The 2,333-nt window shown below is 45.2% G+C and overlaps 1 protein-coding gene across 1 annotated transcript; it reads left to right on the top strand.

Annotated features, from left to right (window-relative positions):
• Window positions 1–2,114, top strand: LOC113758599 (WRKY transcription factor 22-like). Its single transcript, XM_027301381.1, has 3 exons — window positions 1–694; window positions 936–1,049; window positions 1,206–2,114. Exons 1-3 carry the CDS (start codon window positions 195–197, stop codon window positions 1,762–1,764), a joined length of 1,173 nt encoding a protein of 390 aa, XP_027157182.1. The 5' UTR covers window positions 1–194; the 3' UTR covers window positions 1,765–2,114.
• The last annotated feature ends 219 nt before the right edge of the window (window positions 2,115–2,333 follow it).

Raw genomic sequence — 2,333 nt, 5'->3', positions numbered from 1 at the left:
CGCTAGTGGACAGGACAACACTGATGATTTTTAGCATTAAGGAAAAAGGGGAAAAAATAAAGCCTGTGCCCCTTTGTCTGTTTGTAGTTTTTTTTGGACTCTGAAGCCAAGCGTAAGCAGAGTGGTGGGATTGGAGAACTGGAGGTGTGTGCACTAAATAGTGTATATCCCGGCCCTGATGAATCGCTCAATATATGGCTGATGACTGGGATTTGTATGCGGTGGTGAGGAGCTGCTTCAACGCCGCTGCTGCATCAACAGCCTCCTCATCCACTACGACTGACGCCGCCATAGCCCCTGTTGAGAACAGCAGCCTGCCATCGGGAGAGACGCCGTCGTCGTCGTCATTCCTAGCTTCTCCTTCATTTCAAAGCGGCCACACTTCATCTGATTTTCCGGGCTTTGCAAATCACACGAGGGACTCCTTTCGGGGACTCCAAGAAATTTACAAGGAACCGTACGAGGATATAGTACAATCTTTCGTCGACCTTAATTCACAAGCTCAGCACATCCAAGCAATCCAAGGCCCTGGATGCACAGCAGATCAGACACCTCAACAGCAACGGATATATGGACAACCACAGCAGCTGATGCAGCAACCGCAAAGATATTCACACCTCAGCCGTGAGATGTTTGTTGGTTCTTCCCTTTCTTTTCCATCTACAAGTCCTCAGCCCGAAAGGCCGCGAAGAAGGTAAGCGAGCATTTACTAGAAAACTCCAGGAATACTAACTATTTTTGGATCTTCCAACCCAGATCGAGTCGAAATAACAACTAAATTAAGTTGTACGTCATAGAATTAATGTGGCTCAGCTTTTGAATATTAGTATACAATTCCAATCAACGATAGAGAAGAATCGAAACTAGCATAGAATCTTGACACCGTATTTTTAAGTGTTTCAAGAAATGCAAATTAATAGCATCTTCCTAAACAGGAAAAACCAGCAGGCCAAGAGGATTCAACAAATGACACAAGAAGAATTATCAGCTGATTCATGGGCATGGAGAAAATACGGTCAAAAGCCAATTAAAGATTCCCCGTATCCAAGGTTTTTTTCTCTTTGATCACCCATTCCGGCTATATCCCAATTATTTGGTTATCACATGGAAATGTTGCAAGGAAAAGTTCCGTCACATTAATTTTAACTTTCCGGATAATTGAGCAATGACACTAGATAGTTTTGTTGGGATAAAAAATCAATCAGAAACTACTACAGATGTAGCACCTCGAAAGGATGTACAGCGAGGAAACAAGTGGAGCGATGCCCTGCGGATCCTAGCATGTACGTGGTCTCATACAGCGGGGAACACTCGCACCCCCGTCCTACGCACCGGAGCTCCCTCGCTGGTACTACCCGCAGCAAAGTACCCCCCGCTGCCGCCGCCAGGCGCCCCACCACCACCACCGCTACTACTACTTCCACCACTAATATCCATAACATTGCCTCCTCATCAATAGCTTCTTGTTCTTCATCATCTCCAGCCTCTGCTTCCAGTTTCTCTCCAACCGCCACGCCCATAACAGAAGGCGACAGTGGCGTAGACGAAAATGTGGATCAAGAGACTGCAGATAACGAAAACAACAACAGCTGCGGCGCAGAATTATTATTTTCAGGGGAGGAGGAGTTAGAGGGGTGGGCGGATGATGGTGATGACGATGATGAAAATGATGGCGATGGGAACGGGGATGATGATATTCTCATTCCTAACTATGCTCTCGTGAATGATGATCGTTTCTTCAAGGGCTTACATTTTAAGGACTAAAGTCTGAAGTGGTAGCCTGGTGATAACTCGTAGTCGTACGTGACGTGGTACGAGGATTTTGTTCTCATCGCCTGCTGCGACGGCTGCTTAGTAGTTGGCCCGGGAAATTCGAGACATTTGGACTAGGACATCCGCAAGCTGTTGTGGCCGGCAGCCGAATTAATGAGGTGATCCTGAAAGAAATAAAACTGTGTTTATCCTCCACCCAACTTTCTTGTTTTCTTTTAGCCTGTGATTCCTTTAGATTTGTGACTTCAGCTTTATCAAAGTATTAGCAGCTTCTAAGGATCAGTCAGTCGTGTACTTGTTGGGTGAAGTTTTGTATAGAATAAAAGGTGCCCAGCTACGAGCCAACCATTCCATGGAGTCAAATTTTGAGTCTGTCCTAGAATTCCTAAACGAGGATTCTATCTTTCATCGTCGTTGAGGAGCTCATGGGACTAACATTCCCTGCCATTTCACATGGAAAATGGATTTAATTGGTCTTTCATTTGACTGTTTCAGGACCTTATAAAATGACTGGTTATTTTTCATTTGCGTTACGCATCAAATATGTAAGGCCTGGTGCA

This window comes from Coffea eugenioides, unplaced genomic scaffold, assembly GCF_003713205.1.
Source record: "Coffea eugenioides isolate CCC68of unplaced genomic scaffold, Ceug_1.0 ScVebR1_596;HRSCAF=1297, whole genome shotgun sequence".
NCBI classification, from domain to species: Eukaryota; Viridiplantae; Streptophyta; class Magnoliopsida; order Gentianales; family Rubiaceae; genus Coffea; species Coffea eugenioides.
Note: the sequence above shows the minus strand (reverse complement) of the source record. Positions and strands in the feature narration are given on the sequence as shown.